This window comes from Solenopsis invicta, chromosome 16 (assembly GCF_016802725.1).
Source record: "Solenopsis invicta isolate M01_SB chromosome 16, UNIL_Sinv_3.0, whole genome shotgun sequence".
NCBI classification, from domain to species: domain Eukaryota; kingdom Metazoa; phylum Arthropoda; class Insecta; order Hymenoptera; family Formicidae; genus Solenopsis; species Solenopsis invicta.
The window spans coordinates 8688416-8712268 of record NC_052679.1 but is presented as its reverse complement, the minus strand read 5'-3'; the positions used below and the strand labels follow the sequence as shown (position 1 = coordinate 8712268).

General features: G+C 35.9%; 4 protein-coding genes across 5 annotated transcripts in view; 1 reads left to right on the top strand and 3 right to left on the bottom strand.

Annotated features, from left to right (window-relative positions):
• The window catches only part of LOC113005424, a 105114-nt gene that overhangs the window by 63991 nt on the left and 17270 nt on the right, over positions 1 to 23853 (top strand). The window lies entirely within an intron of this gene.
• Positions 2227 to 3775, bottom strand: LOC120359813 (farnesyl pyrophosphate synthase-like). The gene is made up of 2 exons (XM_039459039.1): positions 2898 to 3775; positions 2227 to 2814 (listed from the first exon to the last, which is right to left on the bottom strand). Exons 1-2 carry the CDS (start codon positions 3072 to 3074, stop codon positions 2500 to 2502), a joined length of 492 nt encoding a protein of 163 aa, XP_039314973.1. The 5' UTR covers positions 3075 to 3775; the 3' UTR covers positions 2227 to 2499.
• On the bottom strand, positions 7987 to 15701 carry LOC120359809. Of its 2 annotated transcripts, XR_005576596.1 has the most exons (3): positions 14421 to 15701; positions 8658 to 14337; positions 7987 to 8574 (listed from the first exon to the last, which is right to left on the bottom strand). XR_005576596.1 is itself a non-coding variant. In XM_039459029.1 (2 exons), the coding sequence occupies exon 2, from the start codon at positions 11281 to 11283 to the stop codon at positions 10339 to 10341; it is 945 nt and encodes a 314-aa protein (XP_039314963.1). In that variant the 5' UTR covers positions 11284 to 14337; positions 14421 to 15701; the 3' UTR covers positions 7987 to 10338. The 2 variants fall into 2 exon arrangements, 1 of the variants encoding a protein (XP_039314963.1); XM_039459029.1 differs by having other exon boundaries at positions 7987 to 14337.
• On the bottom strand, positions 17029 to 19360 carry LOC113005423. The gene is made up of 4 exons (XM_026140995.2): positions 19229 to 19360; positions 18571 to 18793; positions 18287 to 18467; positions 17029 to 18133 (listed from the first exon to the last, which is right to left on the bottom strand). The coding sequence occupies exons 2-4, from the start codon at positions 18682 to 18684 to the stop codon at positions 17796 to 17798; spliced, it is 633 nt and encodes a 210-aa protein (XP_025996780.1). The 5' UTR covers positions 18685 to 18793; positions 19229 to 19360; the 3' UTR covers positions 17029 to 17795.

The following is a 23853-nucleotide window of genomic DNA, read 5'->3' as shown; positions in this document are numbered from 1 at the left end:
TGGCTTTATTAAATTAAGAAACTGACAGCAGGAAAAAATAAACTGCCGAAATATATTGTAGCACGGCAGACTAATGGGTCCTTAAAACTTCGTATTTTTGACACTTTGTAGTTCAACCAATGAATTTTTTTCGATCAATTCAAGTAAATTAAACGTACCAAGTAAACAATTTATTTTTATTTATTTTAGAATTTGGTTGAGGTCGAAAAATGATTCATATATAATAGACTTAGGGTCACTTGCACTAATGCAGATTAACTTACAGTTCTCAATAAATAAGGAATGTAATTTCCTATGTTGCCGCGCGACAATTGTTTCCACATTTTGTGAGAAACCATTTGCACTCGCGTGAAAGTAAATTGGAACTTCCTGACTCGCGTAAAAGAGGATCGGTCTGTGACTCGCTTCTCCTACATAGGCGCGAGCTGCGGCCGCGCTTCTAGAAAATTGTGTAATCTAAGAATTCTAGAAATAATCTAAGAATAGCATAGGAAAAGTACGACAATCGCAATGACTACATTTTTATTTATAAACAGTGCAAATAGTACATAAAATTTTTATAAAAGGTACCTTTTCTACATTAAAATTTGACAAACTATTTTTAATAGTCCCGGAAAGGGGGATTACTTCTTCCAAGAATTCCACGCTGGACGTGGAATTCGCTGGCGAAGGAGGAGGGGAGATTTCTTTAAGAATTCTACACTAGGCGCAGAACTCAAGGGAGAAGGAGGATCAGAGAGATCCTTTTGGACAGGAGAGTACGAGGGGGAAGGAAGATTAACGAGGGGGAAGGAAGATTAACGAGATTCTCGGGGAGAGGGAAGTACGGAGGGGTATCAGGAGCGATCCTATGTGTAAGGAGAGAAGAGTTAGACGGAGCGGGGACGGAGAAGATGGGGGAGGGGAAGGTGGGTCGCGTTCCTCTGGGATAAGCGGAGATATTTCCAAAAGCGGCGCCCATTCAGGAGCCGGTTTCTGGCGCAAATTCTCGAGTCCCCTTGTACTTAGAATTACCCAGAGGCACTCGAGGAGAACGACTTGCCTCCTGACGTATTCCCAGAGACGATTCGGGCGATGACGATGGGGTCGCGACTTTCTCGGGATGTAAATTTTGCCCACTAATCGATAATCAATAAGCGAATTAGGGGAATCTGTTAAGTGACTAATAAAAATAACTTACTTTTTGATCGATGAAAATAGAAGGAACGTCAGATCTCTCTTTCTCTCCTCGAAGGCCTTGCGGTTAAGTCGGTTCTGGGCTGACCTCGGAAGCTCGGTTGTTGCTTGATTGAGGCACAGATTCTAATTTTGAGTTGTACTAGCAAATACTGCTTTGAGAATTTAAATAGCGCGTACAGTTTTGACTCTAGTTTGAGAAGGAATCAAATGATGATGAGTGTTAGGAAATTGGACATTTTATAGAACTTGAAAGGAAGGACGTAGCGAGTCGAGCGGGAGGAATGTAGTTTTTTTTAGACTCGACTTGTCGTTGGCTAGTTTGCTAACTAACCTTGGTAATCATCCTCCAGGATGATCTATCATTGGTTAGTTCTCCATCTTCTCCCGAGTTTCCTTAATTTTAAGGGGGCGAGTTGTGGAATCGTCCAATCGTTCGAGGGCTTTTTTTATCGATATTTTCCCCTTTTTCGAGGGTTAGGTTTATAATCCCGGTATCTCGTGTCATTTATTGTTTTTAGGGTTCGTTGTTGTATCGTTAATAAGAGTGATTTGTGTCGCGACGTCCACGTAAGCGAACAGGACCATGTCCATAAATTTTAATTTATGGTTTGTTATTTTCTTGACCGACGTCCCGATTCTGCGTTATCTCGTTGTCGGCGCCAAGTTTAAGTTTCTTTCCTTTGCATCCTGGCTTTCCCGTTTTTATAACCCGAATATTGTCGTCAGAGCATATGTGTTTGACGGGAAGGCCAGGGCCGTAAATTATAATTTTGACATTTTCCATTCGGTATTCGTTTCAATTTTATCTCCCGTCGGTCCCTTGTTTTAAGTAATTTCTATGGGTCCTGTTTGTCTTTACGTTACGTCAGGATGAGCATGTACGTTTTTGATATATAGTTTCTTTTTATATTTTCGCGTTATCATTTCGGTTGTATACTTCAGAGTTATGTTTCTTAGGGACAGATGTCTTGTGTCGCCAATTTTCTTTATGACACGGCGGGAATTTCCGTTATCGGCGAAAGGGAAAATCGTGGAGTCCGTTGGACGTAACAGTAGGAAACATAGAATTTATTAATTTTTTACATTGCTCAAAATTTAGGTTAAACATGCTTAAAAGAAATACTTGCTTAAAATAGTAGTATTTAAGATATGTTTATCCAAAACAGATTCGTCTGCCATAAAGCTTCTCTAATAAACCCATGAAAAAATGTTGTAGATTTTTGTATGATATTTTCTCTATCAGTGCAGTTATTGCATGATATGTTTATTTTTCGTGTTTAAAATAAGCATTCTGCAAATCCAAATCAATGTAGAGCTGTTTTACGTGTTTTGTTTTTTCCGTAACATTCCTGAAAAACAAAGAAAAAAATAAGAAAATTGATTAATGCAACAACGTTTAGGAAAACACATGTAACCAACGATATTTACTTCTAAAGTTTTACGCTGTTCCGGAGTTACGAGTTCAAGAGCTTTAACAATTAACCACATACATTTTCCTTCTTCTATATCAGTATTATCTTTGCGCAAATCGAAAAAGCAACCTAAGCAATCGTCTTGAATTTGATAACACTGTCCCAACTCTAACAAGATAGTTTCTGATTGCTTGAACATCTCTTGAACTTTTTCGATTCCAGCCTACGTTAAGCAACGTCACAATTTCTTATCATGTAAAGAGATCAGTTTTTTCTGTAAAAAAAGGAAACAAAAAGTAAACTTACATAATGCATTGCTAAAAATACTGGCATTAAAAATGCTATTTCTGATGATTTGGAGTAAGCGATGGAATTATATCGATTCATTGTAAATCGATCCAGATTAAATTTCTTTGAAGTCGAGGACGTATCCAAAAACTGCCCTATTTGTTTATCAAATGTAGCCTGCAAATATGTTTTCATAAAAAATTTTTCAAAGAAAAATTTAAACCGACATTACACACAAATATTATACAGATATATATACATACCTGTAGAAATGTTTCTACTAAATTAATGTAACATTCTTTCCCTTTAAAATGTTTTTCTATTAAATAATACACATTGCTCTGTAACAATAAAGCATCATTGATTGCCATTAAATCTATAGATCTTAACTTATGGTTGTCTGAACTTATAATTGTTCCTAACAAATTATTATTATTTGAACTCGCAATTATTTTGGCTAATTATTATTTGAACTTATAATTATTTTTAACAAATTTCGTGTGTTATGCTGGGTAGTGCGGAGTTTATGAGTTCTTCAGTCCACTCAGCGCATCCTATGCGGATCAGTAATTCTCGCGGGTTATTAATCTCTTCCTCACTCCCGCATTTTAACTCCAGTGCGATGGTCGCTGCATCCTTCCTTACAGGGCGGAGGATTCTCATCCATCCCTCTCGCTTCTCCAATAGCAGCCGAGCGAGTTCGCGGGACCTTTGGGGCCATCTCGCTTTTCCACCGATCGGTTGAAAGTGGGCAAGCCCGCATGGGACAGCTCCCCAATTTTCCTCACGGAAGCGATCCTCCAGTATATAAAGATCGAGGATGGATTTCTGAATTACGCGGCCCTAGTCGCGCAAAGCGACCGCCACGATATCGCTTTTTATAAAATGGGTTACTACCCTCTTTGCCATAGTCTTCCCTCCTGGACTGCTACCAGTTCATTGGGTAGAATGGGCCCGATGAATCGTAGGAACCGCCCCCTTCTTGTCATCCTGCTAGTCAGGTCTTCTAGTAACTCCTCTAAATGTTCCCTCGCGTGGTCAATGTGGATCCAAAAGAAAGTCGGTGAGTCCTCCTTGATAATTTTGACTTTCAAAGATCCGCGCGTCAGGAAGGCGGTATCGACGGGCTTAATTTCCATTTTGTTTCTAAAAACATTAAGGTTTATTTTTAGAAGTGTATGATGTGATTATTTGAGTTAATTGAATTAAGTCTACACGTCGTAGCGTGTGATTTTGTACGAGAAAATTTGCTTACACGTCGTAACGTGTGATTTCGGGTAAGGAGATTTGTTTACACGTCGTAGCGTGTACATTTAAGATAAGTAATGTAATTAGATTATCAGAGAATTCGGATAGAGCGGTATTTGCGTCCCCTCTCCTCCTTCTTTTCTCAGTTTCTGAGTTCGAGGGTATATGCTGCTGTTTCTTTTGCAGGTAGGAGAGGGTATGTTGTTTCTTTGTTTTTTATGCCGCCTGGCTGCTTGTGCTCCCTTTCTTCGGCCTCTGGGGCTGAGGGACCTTCTTTATTGTTCTTTTTTGTTTGATTGTTTTTGCCCAAGTGTAATAAAAGATGTGTTGCTGAATCCCATACGGCTCTTATTAGATGTATTGACCATCCATATACGGTATGCAGAGCGTATCCGTGTACGAATGTATCCAATAATAATTTAAAGCCTCTCGCGAACAAATATATTCCCATTAATCCCGCACTGATGTTTCCAAAGAATAAAAATTACCCCAAACCTTTTCCCAGATGGTGGTTGTGATTTTCTGGAATGATGCCTCACCAATGAGATTAGAGATTGATCCTTCGTATAGTTGAGTTGGTTGACCCATTACTCCTCTGGCTACGGTGTTAAGTATTGAAGGCCTTTCCGCAGGAAACATTATGTGATTTCTGAGTTCTTCTAAATCGTTTTGTGAATATATGCCGCTGGTGGCAAGCGCTCCAGGGTTTATGTATTTCCACGTAGGTTTAGTCAGCGGTTTCATGATAGTCGGCGATGATGCTTCTATTGGTTTCGGAATAATTTTATACCAAGCATCTCCTAGGAGATACATAGGCGGGGCAAAAGTATTACAAGTAACCTGTGTGCCTTGTCTCAATAATATGTGTGTTTGAAGTGTTAAAAATAATGTTTGATTTTCTTGTAGTACTGGTAATTGTTCATAACAATTTTGAGTCTGTGCCAATCTCACTTCGACAGGTACGCATTTTATTATGTGAATTACTTCTCCAGGTAAGAGAGCCATGTATCCGGGCTCTCTCATAAAGTGATAAGCAAAAATATCGGGTGACTGTGTTGCTATGGCCAAGGCATTTTGCAACATTCTTAGTTCGAGGTTACATTGCTGCAATAAAATATTTCTGTACAGTTGATTGATTTGCGTACGTATGTGTTTTTCCACATAAACGAATTTTGAGTTCATGTAAGCGAAGATATCGCGATTAGATATTCGGTCGAATTTTTTGAAAACTGCAACGCTGGGTAAAGTTTCAAAAATTATTAATTTTGGTGTTCGGTCCGTGTAAGCGTATAACCACACGTCGTGTATTTTCTCATGCTATTAAAAGCGAAAAACCTTTTCCTGTGCAATTAACGAATAGGCAGTTTGTGAGCCTTCCTTTATATTATCGATCATTTTATCTGCATATCCTTGATATAAAACGCTATAGTCGGAAAATTTGCAAGAGTCGGCTGGCACAGGATCCCAAAATGTGTTTCCTCCTTCTATATCAGTGCAATGAGTGGCGCTAAGTTCACAAGCCACTCCTGTACCGGGATTCTCTAACTTCTTAACGATGATTGTCGGTATCGTTAGCTATCGACAATCGTCGCTTGCGCTATCGATAATCGTTACGGCGGGTGATTCTATAACTTGGCTTTATTAAATTAAGAAACTGACAGCAGGAAAAAATAAACTGCCGAAATATATTGTAGCACGGCAGACTAATGGGTCCTTAAAACTTCGTATTTTTGACACTTTGTAGTTCAACCAATGAATTTTTTTCGATCAATTCAAGTAAATTAAACGTACCAAGTAAACAATTTATTTTTATTTATTTTAGAATTTGGTTGAGGTCGAAAAATGATTCATATATAATAGACTTAGGGTCACTTGCACTAATGCAGATTAACTTACAGTTCTCAATAAATAAGGAATGTAATTTCCTATGTTGCCGCGCGACAATTGTTTCCACATTTTGTGAGAAACCATTTGCACTCGCGTGAAAGTAAATTGGAACTTCCTGACTCGCGTAAAAGAGGATCGGTCTGTGACTCGCTTCTCCTACATAGGCGCGAGCTGCGGCCGCGCTTCTAGAAAATTGTGTAATCTAAGAATTCTAGAAATAATCTAAGAATAGCATAGGAAAAGTACGACAATCGCAATGACTACATTTTTATTTATAAACAGTGCAAATAGTACATAAAATTTTTATAAAAGGTACCTTTTCTACATTAAAATTTGACAAACTATTTTTAATAGTCCCGGAAAGGGGGATTACTTCTTCCAAGAATTCCACGCTGGACGTGGAATTCGCTGGCGAAGGAGGAGGGGAGATTTTCTTTAAGAATTCTACACTAGGCGCAGAACTCAAGGGAGAAGGAGGATCAGAGAGATCCTTTTGGACAGGAGAGTACGAGGGGGAAGGAAGATTAACGAGGGGGAAGGAAGATTAACGAGATTCTCGGGGAGAGGGAAGTACGGAGGGGTATCAGGAGCGATCCTATGTGTAAGGAGAGAAGAGTTAGACGGAGCGGGGGACGGAGAAGATGGGGGAGGGGAAGGTGGGTCGCGTTCCTCTGGGATAAGCGGAGATATTTCCAAAAGCGGCGCCCATTCAGGAGCCGGTTTCTGGCGCAAATTCTCGAGTCCCCTTGTACTTAGAATTACCCAGAGGCACTCGAGGAGATCGACTTGCCTCCTGACGTATTCCCAGAGACGATTCGGGCTATGACGATGGGGTCGCGACTTTCTCGGGATGTAAATTTTGCCCACTAATCGATAATCAATAAGCGAATTAGGGGAATCTGTTAAGTGACTAATAAAAATAACTTACTTTTTGATCGATGAAAATAGAAGGAACGTCAGATCTCTCTTTCTCTCCTCGAAGGCCTTGCGGTTAAGTCGGTTCTGGGCTGACCTCGGAAGCTCGGTTGTTGCTTGATTGAGGCACAGATTCTAATTTTGAGTTGTACTAGCAAATACTGCTTTGAGAATTTAAATAGCGCGTACAGTTTTGACTCTAGTTTGAGAAGAAATCAAATGATGATGAGTGTTAGGAAATTGGACATTTTATAGAACTTGAAAGGAAGGACGTAGCGAGTCGAGCGGGAGGAATGTAGTTTTTTTTAGACTCGACTTGTCGTTGGCTAGTTTGCTAACTAACCTTGGTAATCATCCTCCAGGATGATCTATCATTGGTTAGTTCTCCATCTTCTCCCGAGTTTCCTTAATTTTAAGGGGGCGAGTTGTGGAATCGTCCAATCGTTCGAGGGCTTTTTTATCGATATTTTCCCCTTTTTCGAGGGTTAGGTTTATAATCCGGTATCTCGTGTCATTTATTGTTTTTAGGGTTCGTTGTTGTATCGTTAATAAGAGTGATTTGTGTCGCGACGTCCACGTAAGCGAACAGGACCATGTCCATAAATTTTAATTTATGGTTTGTTATTTTCTTGACCGACGTCCCGATTCTGCGTTATCTCGTTGTCGGCGCCAAGTTTAAGTTTCTTTCCTTTGCATCCTGGCTTTCCCGTTTTTATAACCCGAATATTGTCGTCAGAGCATATGTGTTTGACGGGAAGGCCAGGGCCGTAAATTATAATTTTGACATTTTCCATTCGGTATTCGTTTCAATTTTATCTCCCGTCGGTCCCTTGTTTTAAGTAATTTCTATGGGTCCTGTTTGTCTTTACGTTACGTCAGGATGAGCATGTACGTTTTTGATATATAGTTTCTTTTTATATTTTCGCGTTATCATTTCGGTTGTATACTTCAGAGTTATGTTTCTTAGGGACAGATGTCTTGTGTCGCCAATTTTCTTTATGACACGGCGGGAATTTCCGTTATCGGCGAAAGGGAAAATCGTGGAGTCCGTTGGACGTAACAGTAGGAAACATAGAATTTATTAATTTTTTACATTGCTCAAAATTTAGGTTAAACATGCTTAAAAGAAATACTTGCTTAAAATAGTAGTATTTAAGATATGTTTATCCAAAACAGATTCGTCTGCCATAAAGCTTCTCTAATAAACCCATGAAAAAATGTTGTAGATTTTTGTATGATATTTTCTCTATCAGTGCAGTTATTGCATGATATGTTTATTTTTCGTGTTTAAAATAAGCATTCTGCAAATCCAAATCAATGTAGAGCTGTTTTACGTGTTTTGTTTTTTCCGTAACATTCCTGAAAAACAAAGAAAAAAATAAGAAAATTGATTAATGCAACAACGTTTAGGAAAACACATGTAACCAACGATATTTACTTCTAAAGTTTTACGCTGTTCCGGAGTTACGAGTTCAAGAGCTTTAACAATTAACCACGTACATTTTCCTTCTTCTATATCAGTATTATCTTTGCGCAAATCGAAAAAGCAACCTAAGCAATCGTCTTGAATTTGATAACACTGTCCCAACTCTAACAAGATAGTTTCTGATTGCTTGAACATCTCTTGAACTTTTTCGATTCCAGCCTACGTTAAGCAACGTCACAATTTCTTATCATGTAAAGAGATCAGTTTTTTCTGTAAAAAAAGGAAACAAAAAGTAAACTTACATAATGCATTGCTAAAAATACTGGCATTAAAAATGCTATTTCTGATGATTTGGAGTAAGCGATGGAATTATATCGATTCATTGTAAATCAATCCAGATTAAATTTCTTTGAAGTCGAGGACGTATCCAAAAACTGCCCTATTTGTTTATCAAATGTAGCCTGCAAATATGTTTTCATAAAAAATTTTTCAAAGAAAAATTTAAACCGACATTACACACAAATATTATACAGATATATATACATACCTGTAGAAATGTTTCTACTAAATTAATGTAACATTCTTTCCCTTTAAAATGTTTTTCTATTAAATAATACACATTGCTCTGTAACAATAAAGCATCATTGATTGCCATTATATCTATAGATCTTAACTTATGGTTGTCTGAACTTATAATTGTTCCTAACAAATTATTATTATTTGAACTCGCAATTATTTTGGCTAATTATTATTTGAACTTATAATTATTTTTAACAAATTTCGTGTGTTATGCTGGGTAGTGCGGAGTTTATGAGTTCTTCAGTCCACTCAGCGCATCCTATGCGGATCAGTAATTCTCGCGGGTTATTAATCTCTTCCTCACTCCCGCATTTTAACTCCAGTGCGATGGTCGCTGCATTCTTCCTTACAGGCCGGAGGATTCTCATCCATCCCTCTCGCTTCTCCAATAGCAGCCGAGCGAGTTCGCGGGACCTTTGGGGCCATCTCGCTTTTCCACCGATCGGTTGAATGTGGGCAAGCCCGCATGGGACAGCTCCCCAATTTTCCTCACGGAAGCGATCCTCCAGTATATAAAGATCGAGGATGGATTTCTGAATTACGCGGCCCCAGTCGCGCAAAGCGACCGCCACGATATCGCTTTTTATAAAATGGGTTACTACCCCTCTTTGCCATAGTCTTCCCTCCTGGACTGCTACCAGTTCATTGGGTAGAATGGGCCCGATGAATCGTAGGAACCGCCCCCTTCTTGTCATCCTGCTAGTCAGGTCTTCTAGTAACTCCTCTAAATGTTCCCTCGCGTGGTCAATGTGGATCCAAAAGAAAGTCGGTGAGTCCTCCTTGATAATTTTGACTTTCAAAGATCCGCGCGTCAGGAAGGCGGTATCGACGGACTTAATTTCCATTTTGTTTCTAAAAACATTAAGGTTTATTTTTAGAAGTGTATGATGTGATTATTTGAGTTAATCGAATTAAGTCTACACGTTGTAGCGTGTGATTTTGTACGAGAAAATTTGCTTACGCGTCGTAACGTGTGATTTCGGGTAAGGAGATTTGTTTACACGTCGTAGCGTGTACATGTAAGATAAGTAATGTAATTAGATTATCAGAGAATTCGGATAGAGCGGTATTTGCGTCCCCTCTCCTCCTTCTTTTCTCAGTTTCTGAGTTCGAGGGTATATGCTGCTGTTTCTTTTGCAGGTAGGAGAGGGTATGTTGTTTCTTTGTTTTTTATGCCGCCTGGCTGCTTGTGCTCCCTTTCTTCGGCCTCTGGGGCTGAGGGACCTTCTTTATTGTTCTTTTTTGTTTGATTGTTTTTGCCCAAGTGTAATAAAAGATGTGTTGCTGAATCCCATACGGCTCTTATTAGATGTATTGACCATCCATATACGGTATGCAGAGCGTATCCGTGTACGAATGTATCCAATAATAATTTAAAGCCTCTCGCGAACAAATATATTCCCATTAATCCCACACTGATGTTTCCAAAGAATAAAAATTTACCCCAAACCTTTCCCAGATGGTGGTTGTGATTTTCTGGAATGATGCCTCACCAATGAGATTAGAGATTGATCCTTCGTATAGTTGAGTTGGTTGACCCATTACTCCTCTGGCTACGGTGTTAAGTATTGAAGGCCTTTCCGCAGGAAACATTATGTGATTTCTGAGTTCTTCTAAATCGTTTTGTGAATATATGCCGCTGGTGGCAAGCGCTCCAGGGTTTATGTATTTCCACGTAGGTTTAGTCAGCGGTTTCATGATAGTCGGCGATGATGCTTCTATTGGTTTCGGAATAATTTTATACCAAGCATCTCCTAGGAGATACATAGGCGGGGCAAAAGTATTACAAGTAACCTGTGTGCCTTGTCTCAATAATATGTGTGTTTGAAGTGTTAAAAATAATGTTTGATTTTCTTGTAGTACTGGTAATTGTTCATAACAATTTTGAGTCTGTGCCAATCTCACTTCGACAGGTACGCATTTTATTATGTGAATTACTTCTCCAGGTAAGAGAGCCATGTATCCGGGCTCTCTCATGAAGTGATAAGCAAAAATATCGGGTGACTGTGTTGCTATGGCCAAGGCATTTTGCAACATTCTTAGTTCGAGGTTACATTGCTGCAATAAAATATTTCTGTACATTTGATTGATTTGCGTACGTATGTGTTTTTCCACATAAACGAATTTTGAGTTCATGTAAGCGAAGATATCGCGATTAGATATTCGGTCGAATTTTTTGAAAACTGCAACGCTGGGTAAAGTTTCAAAAATTATTAATTTTGGGTGTTCGGTCCGTGTAAGCGTATAACCACACGTCGTGTATTTTCTCATGCTAGTAAAAGCGAAAACCTTTTCCTGTGCAATTAACGAATAAGCAGTTTGTGAGCCTTCCTTTATATTATCGATCATTTTATCTGCATATCCTTGATATAAAACGCTATAGTCGAAAAATTTGCAAGAGTCGGCTGGCACAGGATCCCAAAATGTGTTTCCTCCTTCTATATCAGTGCAATGAGTGGCGCTAAGTTCACAAGCCACTCCTGTACCGGGATTCTCTAACTTCTTAACGATGATTGTCGGTATCGTTAGCTATCGACAATCGTCGCTTGCGCTATCGATAATCGTTACGGCGGGTGATTCTATAACTTGGCTTTATTAAATTAAGAAACTGACAGCAGGAAAAAATAAACTGCCGAAATATATTGAAGCACGGCAGACTAATGGGTCCTTAAAACTTCGTATTTTTGACACTTTGTAGTTCAACCAATGAATTTTTTTCGATCAATTCAAGTAAATTAAACGTACCAAGTAAACAATTTATTTTTATTTATTTTAGAATTTGGTTGAGGTCGAAAAATGATTCATATATAATAGACTTAGGGTCACTTGCACTAATGCAGATTAACTTACAGTTCTCAATAAATAAGGAATGTAATTTCCTATGTTGCCGCGCGACAATTGTTTCCACATTTTGTGAGAAACCATTTGCACTCGCGTGAAAGTAAATTGGAACTTCCTGACTCGCGTAAAAGAGGATCGGTCTGTGACTCGCTTCTCCTACATAGGCGCGAGCTGCGGCCGCGCTTCTAGAAAATTGTGTAATCTAAGAATTCTAGAAATAATCTAAGAATAGCATAGGAAAAGTACGACAATCGCAATGACTACATTTTTATTTATAAACAGTGCAAATAGTACATAAAATTTTTATAAAAGGTACCTTTTCTACATTAAAATTTGACAAACTATTTTTAATAGTCCCGGAAAGGGGGATTACTTCTTCCAAGAATTCCACGCTGGACGTGGAATTCGCTGGCGAAGGAGGAGGGGAGATTTCCTTTAAGAATTCTACACTAGGCGCAGAACTCAAGGGAGAAGGAGGATCAGAGAGATCCTTTTGGACAGGAGAGTACGAGGGGGAAGGAAGATTAACGAGGGGGAAGGAAGATTAACGAGATTCTCGGGGAGAGGGAAGTACGGAGGGGTATCAGGAGCGATCCTATGTGTAAGGAGAGAAGAGTTAGAGGGAGCGGTGGACGGAGAAGATGGGGGAGGGGAAGGTGGGTCGCGTTCCTCTGGGATAAGCGGAGATATTTCCAAAAGCGGCGCCCATTCAGGAGCCGGTTTCTGGCGCAAATTCTCGAGTCCCCTTGTTCTTAGAATTACCCAGAGGCACTCGAGGAGAACGACTTGCCTCCTGACGTATTCCCAGAGACGATTCGGGCGATGACGATGGGGTCGCGACTTTCTCGGGATGTAAATTTTGCCCACTAATCGATAATCAATAAGCGAATTAGGGGAATCTGTTAAGTGACTAATAAAAATAACTTACTTTTTGATCGATGAAAATAGAAGGAACGTCAGATCTCTCTTTCTCTCCTCGAAGGCTTTGCGGTTAAGTCGGTTCTGGGCTGACCTCGGAAGCTCGGTTGTTGCTTGATTGAGGCACAGATTCTAATTTTGAGTTGTACTAGCAAATACTGCTTTGAGAATTTAAATAGCGCGTACAGTTTTGACTCTAGTTTGAGAAGGAATCAAATGATGATGAGTGTTAGGAAATTGGACATTTTATAGAACTTGAAAGGAAGGACGTAGCGAGTCGAGCGGGAGGAATGTAGTTTTTTTTTAGACTCGACTTGTCGTTGGCTAGTTTGCTAACTAACCTTGGTAATCATCCTCCAGGATGATCTATCATTGGTTAGTTCTCCATCTTCTCCCGAGTTTCCTTAATTTTAAGGGGGCGAGTTGTGGAATCGTCCAATCGTTCGAGGGCTTTTTTATCGACAGTTTCCCCTTTTTCGAGGGTTAGGTTTATAATCCCGGTATCTCGTGTCATTTATTGTTTTTAGGGTTCGTTGTTGTATCGTTAATAAGAGTGATTTGTGTCGCGACCTCCACGTAAGCGAACAGGACCATGTCCATAAATTTTAATTTATGGTTTGTTATTTTCTTGACCGTCGTCCCGATTCTGCGTTATATCGTTGTCGGCGCCAAGTTTAAGTTTCTTTCCTTTGCATCCTGGCTTTCCCGTTTTTATAACCCGAATATTGTCGTCAGAGCATATGTGTTTGACGGGAAGGCCAGGGCCGTAAATTATAATTTTGACATTTTCCATTCGGTATTCGTTTCAATTTTATCTCCCGTCGGTCCCTTGTTTTATGTAATTTCTATGGGTCCTGTTTGTCTTTACGTTACGTCAGGATGAGCATGTACGTTTTTGATATATAGTTTCTTTTTATATTTTCGCGTTATCATTTCGGTTGTATACTTCAGAGTTATGTTTCTTAGGGACAGATGTCTTGTGTCGCCAATTTTCTTTATGACACGGCGGGAATTTCCGTTATCGGCGAAAGGGAAAATCGTGGAGTCCGTTGGACGTAACAGTAGGAAACATAGAATTTATTAATTTTTTACATTGCTCAAAATTTAGGTTAAACATGCTTAAAAGAAATACTTGCTTAAAATAGTAGTATTTAAGATATGTTTATCCAAAACAGATTCGTCTGCCATAAAGCTTCTCTAATAAACCCATGAAAAAATGTTGTAGATTTTTGTATGATATTTTCTCTATCAGTGCAGTTATTGCATTATATGTTTATTTTTCGTGTTTAAAATAAGCATTCTGCAAATCCAAATCAATGTAGAGCTGTTTTACGTGTTTTGTTTTTTCCGTAACATTCCTGAAAAACAAAGAAAAAAATAAGAAAATTGATTAATGCAACAACGTTTAGGAAAACACATGTAACCAACGATATTTACTTCTAAAGTTTTACGCTGTTCCGGAGTGACGAGTTCAAGAGCTTTAACAATTAACCACGTACATTTTCCTTCTTCTATATCAGTATTATCTTTGCGCAAATCGAAAAAGCAACCTAAGCAATCGTCTTGAATTTGATAAAACTGTCCCAACTCTAACAAGATAGTTTCTGATTGCTTGAACATCTCTTGAACTTTTTCGATTCCAGCCTACGTTAAGCAACGTCACAATTTCTTATCATGTAAAGAGATCAGTTTTTTCTGTAAAAAAAGGAAACAAAAAGTAAACTTACATAATGCATTGCTAAAAATACTGGCATTAAAAATGCTATTTTTGATGATTTGGAGTAAGCGATGGAATTATATCGATTCATTGTAAATCGATCCAGATTAAATTTCTATGAAGTCGAGGACATATCCAAAAACTGCCCTATTTGTATCAAATGTAGCCTGCAAATATGTTTTCATAAAAAATTTTTCAAAGAAAAATTTAAACCGACTTTACACACAAATATTATACAGATATACATACATATCTGTAGAAATGTTTCTACTAAATAAATGAAACATTCTTTCCCTTTAAAATGTTTTTCTATTAAATAATACACACTGCTCTGTAACAATAAAGCATCATCGATGGCCATTAAATTTGTTTCGTCATGTCGTTACCAACATGGTTTGTCTCTGCGAAATATTGCCTGATCTAAAACGTCGTCAATCATGATCAAATAGGCCAACGTCTATAAAGCAAGAAATATAGTAATGCATTAATATTATAATCTATAGTCGCAATAATTTATATTTTTTATTCAAATTTTTATCGTTATGCTCTCATGTAAATAGATGTTATATATTAAAATAATACGAGGGTCATTTTTAAACTAAGAACCGTTTTGTAATGGTGTAAGGAAAATTTTAATTATGAACGTAAATTATATCACAAACTAAAATATGAACATTTTTTCACTTTTTAACATAGTCGCTATTAATATCTAAACATTTGTTAAGTCGTGGCACCAACTTTTGGATCCCCTCATTAAAGAACTGTGCCGCCTGACCGTTAAACTAATTAGTAACAATTTCTTTCAGTCGGTTATCATTTTCCAATCGCTTTCCACCAAGAAATTCCTTAAGTTTTGGAAAAAGATAAAAGTCCGATGGTGCTAAATTAGGGCTATATGGTGAATGATCCAGTAATTCCCAATGAAAGTTGACCAGCTGTCTTTTTGTTCTTGCCGCAACGTGAGGCCGAGCGTTCATTTGTCCTTTCTTCATTAAAAAACCTACACCATTTACGCACATTTTCATCATTCATTACACCTTCACCATAAACTTTAACAAGCTGCCGATGAATTTTAGCAGGACGAACTTTTTTCGCGTTTAAAAACCGAATAACAGAACGCACTTCACAATCGGCGGGATTACAGATTGACATGGCGACAAACAAAGTAGTGTAACCACACAACCAACACCGGCAGAGACGTGAAACATAATGGAGGCAAACGTAAATACATATATTTATAACACGTATAAAAATACTATAAAATACTATCATATACTAATTAAACGTTTCTTAAATACGTTTATGATTTGTAAAAGTTGTTCCTTTAAATGACGTATCAAAAATAGGATTTAATATCCAGGTATGATATCCTATTTAAATACGTTAATAAAAGTTTAAGTGTAAATTATATTTATACGTTTTTATTGCAGCAATATTTAAACGAATAATAAACGTATTTTATACACATTCGGTATAGCTAATTAAAGGTTTATTGAAAACGTATATTATTTATGAAAACATTTATAAATCATTTCAGAAATACCGAATACGGTTAAAATCCAAGACATTCAATTATTAATAGTTATTTTACACGTAAAAACATATTACGGTGCTCTCAAAAATCGAGTGATTTGCTTTGGTTTTGAGTCTCAAACATAGACTTGGTACTATGTCTATGGTCTCAAAACTTTTTCGCGACGAGTCTTCGCGCTTTCGCGGCTTGCGCGGCTTCCACTAGGTGGCCAAGCCGCGGGGGATTTTCTCGTGAGTCGAGTGCGCTCACAGCCATTATATCTAGGCGCCACCGTAACTGTTTTTCTAAATCCCACTTCAGTGAAACTTTTATGAACTAATTGTTGTAACCTCGAGACGAATTTCGTTCTCGTTTTTTTTTGAAATGTGATGTGTATCTGGTAGGGATGGGCGATACAGCAGAAAGTATCGATATATTGTATCGATACGTATTGTGGATATAGATATCGATACACAAAAGTATCGGACACAAAATATCGATACCAGTAAATATCGGTAATATTAATAAAAAATAATATAATAAAAAATAACATACGAAATTACCGGATATTGAAATAAAATAAACCTTTGGCAATGTAATAAATGTTATACTGTGAATAATATTCTTTATTCATTTTAAAATACATAAAATAATATAATTGTAACTTATTTAAAACGGTTCCGTTAAAACTACTTTTACAATAACCAATCAACTGCCGAAAGCGAATTTAAAAAAAGGAGATGCTGTAAATGTTCTCCTGACAATCTATTTCTTTCCTCTGTTAAAATATTTCCGGCTTGCGAGAACAGGCGTTCACTCGGTACCGATGTAGCAATTATGCTTAAATATTTTAACGCAATGCTTTTTAATGGCGAATGCATGTTTGACATCCAATACTTTAATGGGCTTTCATCCATTTTTATTGGAGGTTGATGCAAGTAATACTTTAAGTCATCCGCCATCCTCATTTCGTTATTCTTTGTTAATTGTCGTGATTTCGCAATCAAATCTTCATGAAAAGACCAAAAATGATCGCTTTTTACTTGATCGTCTTTCTGGCGTTCATCGTCGTATTCATTTGATGCGCTCGAGTTTATCATTTGTGTAATTTTATTGATCGATTGAGAGCACGTTATTTTGTCAGAAAAATGGAAAGTTTTGAAACGGGGATCTAATATCATAGATATTGCTAATGGCTTCACAGTTCGATATTTTGAAATCTTTTTGAAAATTGTTTTTCTAATTCAAGTCTAAAGTGTACACCTATGCTAGTTTTGAGTGTAAGCGCTTTCAATTTGTTTTTCAAAGTGTTGACAATTGGAATAACTTTACTGCCGGTCAAATAATGCTCATCGCATGCAATTTTTGTAGCTTCTTTGAAGGGCTTTAATAACTGAACAAAGTCTTTGATGGCTTGCAATTCAGGTGCCGTAAGCATTACTGGTGCTGTAGGTGAGTGTAAAAGAATGCCACTTAATATATCCGCTAATTCAATAAATCTTTCCAGCATGTCATACGTTGAATTCCATCTTGTGTTAACGCTTTGAATTAATTTAAGATTTGACTGAGCTCTCAGTTCATCCGCAGCAATTACGGAATGCTTAAAAAATGTAACTATAGTTTTAACTTTTTTACATACTGTATTAATCAAATTGTCTTCCTTAATAATATTTGACGGAATTAAATTGAGTGTATGTGCGAAACACGGTAAATGTTTTTCAACACCAAATGCTTCCGTAATTGCCTTCTTCATATTAGACGCGTTATCAGATACGACGATGAAAATATTATCTGGATTGATTTTCCATTCTTGCATTAAATCTAATAGCCAAGTTTTTATATTTTCAAAAGTATGCCTTTCTTTTAATTCGGTTAAACACCAATAGTTACTGATTTATGTGCTTCATCTGCTATGTAATGGGCCGTAACGCCTATAAAACTTTTTGTGTTTATAATATCTGTCCATATATCGGTTGTTAAGCACAGATTGTTTACTGAAGAAAGTTGCGTTTTTATCAATCCAGATAAAAATTCGTATTTTTCTTCAATTAGACTCGTTATAGTTTTCCTGCTAGGAATCTTGTATAAAGGAGCGATTGTTTTTACAAACGTTCGAAATCCTTCTTTTTCCACTGTTGCGAGCGGCAAATTATCCTTTGCAATCATAAAAATGAGTTTATTAGTAAACTCAGCAGCTTTTACTCCACCATCTAAAACAAGAAGCAAAAAATTAAAAAATAGTGTATTAAAACAAATTTAAAAAATTAAAGAATGATAAAAAGTATGGAAAATGCAATCAAAGAGTCTACCATAAGTTATTAAGAAAATGAAGAAAAAACCTTGATATGGTCATTGATTGATACCTTGAAATGATTTTTGATTTTGAAACGAAGCATCAAGAGTAGATTGTCTATTTTTCATTATTGGTAATGACGTTACTGATGTCTCTGAGCGACTCGACAAAACAGTTGTTAAGGATGAAGTCGAAGAAACTGGAGAATTTTCCTTCATCTCAACATCGTCTACATCGGATTCATTTTGTTCCTAAAATGTGCATAATAACATAAAAGATGCAGTATTAGTATTTATATTATTATAATATATTTAATATAAACAAGTTTTTATGCAAAGATTAATTATATATTACCATAACTTTTCTCCTTTTGGTTAAAGATTCTGCAGCAACATTTGAGTCTGATTTGTTTTCCTTGTTGCTTATTTCAACCATTTCAAGTTTCACATTAGGATGGCATCGAGACATATGAAACCGTAGATTAGTTGTATTACCAGAAGTTTTTACAATGTGTTGGCAAATTTTACACCTTCACTGGTTCGGATAAAGATTCTCCAATAATTACTTTTTGGCGGCACTGCACATACAAATTTAATTTGTTTTACTTTTATGAATAATTTACATAAATGATAAAAATTTTTAAAATAAAAAGGAACATTGAAAGAATGAATGCAAAATACAATGTACTGTTCATGCAATTAGTATAGGCATGTGGCAAGAATCAAATGTGGACGTGGATAAAGATTGAGGTTGAGGTTGAGGTTAGAGCTGCGTTTCCTTATTTACACTAACCATGCATGTGTGACTTCTGTAAAATTAGAAACCTTTGTTAAAAACTGAACATCATGCTATATAAACAAATAAATATAACTTGGCCAATCAAATTAAATCTATTTCAAAAGAAGTAAAAATCACTCAAACTCGAGCAAATAACAATTAATGAAAAAGAAACACACACACACCTGTCACCTGTTTAATTTTTATTATTCTAATGATACCAAAGTTAACTTACCTAAAAGATCAATTTAGAAGCGAGGACTGAGCACTGAGCAGTGAACAAGCTCTTCTTCTTCAAGCTATGACACCAATTGCGTTCTAAAATTTACTCTTTAGAGTAGAGTCTCTCTATATATATATATATCTATATATATATATATATAGAGTCTAGAGTCTGGCAACGTTGCGTGGAAAATGGCACAACCAATAGAAATTGGAATATGGGCCTATATATTAATTTCTATTCTTGGCGCCATGTTTTTCCACGCAACGTGGTCAGACTTTATTTTGATCACAAAGTACCAAAATGTCATACATCGGTCGGGACGTATCGAATGTTCGATATTACTGTTCAAGTATCGATACACGCAAATATCGGAAGGTAAAATATCGATACAAAATATCGATATTTTGACTCCAAAATATCGAGATTTGAAATATCGATTCTGTATCGCCCATCCCTAGTATGTGATTCGCTGTTCTACATAAAATTTGATATTTTTACATGTAAAAATAACAATTTGTATTGTTATTAAATCTTGTACATAAATGTTTAATTTAAATTTAATCTTTATTTAATTCTTTTGAACGAAAAAAAAGAAGTATTTTTTTGGGAACTATAATTTATTACGTTTAATTATTGATTTATCAATACATATTTTATATGACTATATAAATCGTAGTGACTATTGGGTCAAATAGTTTTTCAATAGTTCTGTATAATAGTTCGTCCTAATAATCCGCGAAAAAACTATGACGAATAATTCAATAGTTTTATTATAGCTTTATTAATAAAATAGTTACAATAGTCCATTTCCGTAAAGGTTGGCCAATGCACTTCCAATGTAAGTACAATATCGTACAATTATTAACGCATAACATTGCAAGTATCACATCAACATTTCTTTTACAACCAATATTTGCTTTAGATTGGGAAACCTTGGCCAATGCACTTTCAATATAAATCCAATATTATATATTAATTGGCGAGCAATATTACAAGTACATGTGCAATTAATTCTATGACCAATATTGGCTTTTCATTGGGAAATATTGGCCAATGCATTCCCAATGTTTCGCTAATGTTAACCAATGTAAAGCCAATGTACTGTGCTAGGATCATCTTCAAGGTAAAAAATTAAGATAAAAACCAGGTTTTTTTTATTCTTTTACAAATATCTTGGAAAATATTAATTTCTTAAAAAAAGTGTCAAATAAAAAATAAAGCTCTTGAAATTACAATACAACTCTTATGCATAATTTTTGTAATCGTAACCGTATATGCGTAATCATACTTTTAAATAGCGCATGCTCACAATTGTGCGAAATAAAGTATATATTTGTTTTGTTATATTAATTATATATATTCTGTATATTAATTGTATATATTTTGTAAAAAAATAAAATAAAAGCATAAAAAAATACTGCGAAATTGATGAGTCGTAGGGTCCATGCACGTGTAATAACTATACATATATTCATACATAAACACACACGCACACATGCACGCACATGCGCACACATGCACACACTTACATGTGGTGGTTTAGAGTCACAAAATACTTATTCTTAAATCATTCATATTTTATACAAAAAAATATTGTAGGATGAGAAAGAGAATTAATAAATATTTTTTAATTAAAAATTTGGATTTAATATTTTAAAAATTTATTTACTAGATTTTAACAAATATGTGATATTTTATTGTTAAGACATACGAGGTGTGTTCAAAAAGTAACGGGAATTTTTAAATTTCGCGGGTTTGGAGAGTCCGACAGTCAAATTTTTTTTTGTTTATGTTGGTATACATGCCCCTGAAGTATGCTGAAATGTTGAGCTGTATTCATTGTTTACTTTGTCTGTGGCAGCCGCTAAGGTTACACGTGTTTTTATGAACTCGGCGATTTTCGTTTCTGAAAAAAAATGGATCAAAGAATTTGCATCAAATTTTGCGTAAAAAATAACATAAAGTGTAACAAAGTGTGTGAAATGTTAACAAAGGCCTATGGTGAGTCTGCTATGAGTAAAACAAGAGTTTACGAGTGGTATAATCGTTTCCAAGATGGTCGTGAAGACGTTGAAGATGACGAACGCCAAGGACGCCCCAGCACATCAAGAACCGATGAAAACGTCGAAAAAGTGAAAGAAATGGTTATGAACAATCGCCGAATCACAATCAGAGAAGTCGCTGATGATGTTGGCATATCAATTGGCTCATGCCATGACATTAAACGCCCGAATTTATGGAAAAACAATTCATGGCTTTTGCACCACGATAATGCACCTGCTCACACTTCATTGCTTGTTCGTGAATTTTTGGCCAAAAACAATACTGTAATGATGCCCCAGCTTCCATATTCGCCAGACATGGCTCCGTGTGACTTTTTCCTATTTCCAAAAATAAAGAGAACCTTAAAGGGCTGTCGTTTTACAAGCATAGATGACATTAAAAGCGCATCGCTGAAAGAGCTAAAGGCTATCCCAAAGATCGAGTTTGAGAAGTGTTTCGGGGATTGGAAGAAGCGCTGGCATAAGTGCATAATATCTAATGGTGACTATTTTGAAGGCGACAACATTAATGTAGACGAATAAATAAATATTTTTTTCAAAAAACGAAAATTCCCGGTATTTTTTGAACACACCTCGTATTCTGACACATTCGTGCAGGATTGAGATGATTCGTTGGGTAAGCGAGCAAACTGCAAATTCAATTCTTTATTAAAAAAAAAAAAAAATGCGCAAACAGTCCTACATAAACAAATGGTTCACTAAAGTTAAAGACAATTTTTTTAGTAAATTTTTTTCTCAGTGTATATATTGTAATATAAATAATCTTTTGATATGTATACTTTACATATACACTTTACATACACACACATATGCTCTATGTATGCCCGATAGCACTCGAGAGATCAGATTAGAGAAACTCAATGTAAATGAAATTCAGAAGTCAATGAGAGAAGTCAATGTAAATCAGAAATTAGTAAAAGTGAAGTGAATATTTCTATCCTGACTAGTCAAAACCCTTTATTTCTTTACCATCTTTAACAATCCTACAATATTTTAATAGAAGATAAAAGAACTTGTAGATTAAAAAATGCCTTAAAAGTAAAAAAATATATTTCCTGAAAATAAGAAATTGTTTTGTTTTTTATCGGATATATTAGCTTTATTTAAGTTTACGTTTTCTCAAAAGAAAACAATTTGTTTTTAAAGATATTTATTTTTTTTTAATAAATTATTTATTAATTTTATGACTTTGAAAAACTAAATTTAAACAAATATTTACGTTATTTTTAAAATTAAAAAATCTGGGTTTAATATTTTAAAAATCCATTTACTAGATTTCAACAAACATTTTATTAAACAAAATAAAGGTTAAGGTTCTTATAAATAAATTAAATTAAAGAATAGTGAGCTCAAGAGCCACGCAGGATGTCGGGTGCAAATAAATAACGATTAACTTCAATGTCAGGCAAACGTTTCGACCTTTAATGACGGTCTTCTTCAGTGATATTACAAGTCTATAAAACAAATATCGCACTAATTAGGATATGAATTTATCGAAATAAACAAATAAAGATCAAAAAAGTAGAAACAAAGTTACCAAATAAATCGAGATTGTGCAAAACCGCAGTGTACATCTTATTACAACGTCTTAGCATAATGATATTGTGAACAACCTCACAGAGCGTGTGCAGAGATAAGAGTTTCGTGAAATCACACAAATTGGTTGCTAACAAATAAATAAATAAATAAAAGAATGATATTAAAATGATGACTTTAAAACTTGTGGCATACAACAATGAAAATAAATAGTTAAAAAAAGGAGAATAAAGTAAAAAAATTATTAAATAAATATGAAAACTGTACAAATCAATAGATATAAAATTGTAAAAAAAAATCATTATAAAAATAATGTAAATTCAAAAAAAGAAAAAGGAGATAAGTCGAAGCGAAAATTATATACAAAATACCTCTAAGCACCAAAACTCGTGTCACAGCCTTGAAATGGGATGTTACATCTTGATGAGAATAGATACAAATAATAAGGACCGAAACGAGATAGCCTCGGTGGCCCGAACGAAAGGAATAGTAGGAGAAGGAGTGATGAACCTAAGAAGGGGGAATACGCTCGAGGATAGGAAGTCGCATCCGAGAGAAGTTCGGTATCGCTTTATTTATTGAGTCCGTGCATTTGATTTTTGATGTGTAGCATCTCGGATATAGATCTTTTGACATAAGATGGCTCCTTGTCTAAAATTTCCACGTTCTCCCAATCAAATTCGTGATTTTTTCCGATGCGATGTAACGAAATAACTGAAGGAGAACTGGCTTTCTTAATGTCTGCTTTATGTTCGCTAACTCTTGTTTTTAATTTAATAATAACGTTTTGTCTGTCCCACGTAAGAAGAATTGCAGTCCTTACAATTAATTTTATAGACCACGTCATTACAAGATAGACGCTCTGTATGGTCTTTGCCTAGTTATAAATTTATTAAGTTTAGTAGGGATTGTGAATGCAACACTGCAGTCAAACTTACATGAGAAAGACAAAAATTTCTCTGATACCGACTCAATGTAAGGGATCGTAAAAAATCTTCTCACACGTTTATCCTCAACGCAGGTGTCATCTTTATA